At 48.9% G+C, this 2,356-nt stretch overlaps 1 protein-coding gene across 1 annotated transcript; it reads right to left on the reverse strand.

Moving 5' to 3' along the window:
• Positions 1-552: 552 nt before the first annotated feature.
• C2CD4C (C2 calcium-dependent domain containing 4C) lies at positions 553-1,928 on the reverse strand. Its single transcript, XM_010076264.1, has one exon. It carries the CDS (start codon positions 1,926-1,928, stop codon positions 627-629), a length of 1,302 nt encoding a protein of 433 aa, XP_010074566.1. The 3' UTR covers positions 553-626.
• Between the last annotated feature and the right edge of the window lie 428 nt (positions 1,929-2,356).

Below are 2,356 nucleotides of genomic sequence, written 5' to 3' on the forward strand. Positions count from 1 at the left end.
AAGCTGATCTTGTTATCCTGAACACAAGCTTACAGCTGGTTTGGCAGTCCAAATTCTCCATCCCCACTGTAAGAGAAGGGCTGATTCCCAAACAAACAATGTATTTCTCTCTCTGCAAACACAGGACACAGTAAAACACTCATTTCTGTCAATACGAGCGCTGGAGAAATGGTCTATTTGACTGACATACTACCTGGGAACTGCACCAGAGTTCAGTGCCTACTGTGCACACGTGCCATGTACCTGCTTAGGGACCAGAGTGACTGAAAAACAACCCTCTCATGCCCTGAAAGCTGTAAACAGGAATAGCTTTGACTTTATAACTACTTAATCCTTTATCATAAAAGCAAGCTAGCCCTTCTGCCCTCCTCTCTTCCTCTCTAGGCAGAAGATCTGCTCCATGGCCACCTTTTAATTTAACAGCAAATACCTCACAGAGTGTGAAGTGTAAAGCAGCAAAACAGGGCACAACAGCATGATAGTAACACCAAGCAATGCAGTCCTTTAAAGTATTCTTTAAAAACAAAAGAAAAAAAAAAAAGAAAAAAAAGGAAAGTCAACCCAAAACTTTATTTAGTAGAAAACTTTCAGAAAAACAAAATTAGGTTTTTTGAATGTTTGAAGTATTACACTGACAACATACTCATTAAAGACAATTCCCGTTCTCCTAAGGTGTAATCCCGTTTCATACTGCACCCTTTATTCATTGCTTTTATCCTTACAGAGAGGCTGTAAAGCTCTTCTTCTGCAATGCCATCAAAAAAGAAGTCCTCATTGAAGATGGGATTTCTGCTTCTCTTTATAATAGTGCTTCTCTGCTTCTGTGTTTTCCCTGGCAGCAGGGAGAAGGTGATACAGCAGTTTATGTTTTTGGGCTCTACAGAATCATCATATAAAGCCTGTGCACTGATGAGGCGGATCCGCAGCCTTTCATTTTCTGAGCAGTACTCAGCTGACAGCCTCAACATGCCGCCCTTGTCCATGACCACTGTGCTCTCTCCCACTAGTCTCTCCCGGCTGCGGGTCAGGTCCAGGGGGAAGATGGGAGAACAGGAGATGCTGAAGTTCTGTGTGGCAAGCAGCCCCTCCGAGGCCCGCCTGATGGCACTCGGGCTGTTATCTGTGGAGCTGCTCTCCTCCGTAGAGAGCGAGTTGTGCCTGGCCATGCTGGATTTGTTCTTGGCTTTCAGCGCTCGGCAGAGCAATCCCTCCTGACTTTGTGTTTTGATCAGGGAGCAGGGTCTGGGAGGTGACCTGCTGAGAAGGGGAGAACTGAAAGGAGAAGAATCACTGGAGGAGGCAGTGTCACTGTCACAGGCACCTTGCCTGTGCAGAAAGAGATGCTTGGGAGGCAGCCTCATGGAAGCAAAGCTGATAGCAATGGGATTAGATGTACTCCCTTTGCCACTGAATGTGTTAGCTCTCGATCGAGCCAGCTTCAGGCTGGGCAGAGCACCACGTGAGTCACTGTGGAAGATGGACTCCTTTCTCCTGGTGTGGGGACTCTCCAGCAAAGTGCAGAAGCCATAGGAAGTGGGGGCTCTGGGAAAGTGAGGCAGGGAGAGCGCTGCTTGGGACTGTGGGTCTGAGTTGGTGCTTTCTTCCTCCAGGGCTGGGATCTCTTCAGCACTTTCCACCTGAATGAGATGTGGCAAAGAAGAGCTGGTGCTGTAGTCTGAAGAATTAAGATCTGCATCCTCTAAACTGTGGTCCTGGTGGGAGCCAGTGTCCTTAATATGGCCAGAGCTTGTCAACCTGGGGGGAATGCAGAATTCAGGGATTCTGTCAGGGGTGAGTACATTAGGAAAAGCAGTAGCCCCCAGTTGGGCTTTTTCAGGCAGATTTGGGCCAGGTGACAGTCCCAGGAAGGAGGAGCTAGGGAGGTTTCCATTTTCATGTGATGCTCTGATCTTTTCCAGGAACCACATCACCGTAGCTGAGCAGGAGGTCCTTAAACAGGAAAAAATCTTGAAGTACAAATCCACCTGCAGACACACGGAGAGGCGAAAGTACATGAACACCCTTCTGGGACACACGACAGCCAAGCAAGGCACGCAAGATGCTATTCAGGGCAGGACTGTCACAAGCCCAGTCAATCCACAGGTTCAAAGCAGCCTGTGCCCAACACACTGTCCTCAGGGAAGTCAAATGGACTTCACCACAATAACAGAACCCACCAAAGAGATCAAACAGCATCGAGCCACTGCCAGGGGGAAAAGTTTCTCTGTTAAACCCCACCGCATTTCCCCCTCCCCAGAGGACGTCCCTTACCAAGTACAAGCCGCTTGCTCTTTCCAGCTGCCCTCCCTCGCTGCTAAACAGCCCCGACTCCTCGGCGGCTGCACGGGAACACGCC

The sequence above is a fragment of the Pterocles gutturalis genome, unplaced genomic scaffold (assembly GCF_000699245.1).
Source record: "Pterocles gutturalis isolate BGI_N339 unplaced genomic scaffold, ASM69924v1 scaffold20393, whole genome shotgun sequence".
Classification (NCBI taxonomy): Eukaryota; Metazoa; Chordata; class Aves; order Pterocliformes; family Pteroclidae; genus Pterocles; species Pterocles gutturalis.

Coding starts and splice junctions, on each gene's coding strand:
- C2CD4C (XM_010076264.1), bottom strand. CDS start 1,928: ATGTGGTTCCTGGAAAAGATCAGAGCATCACATGAAAATGGAAACCTC.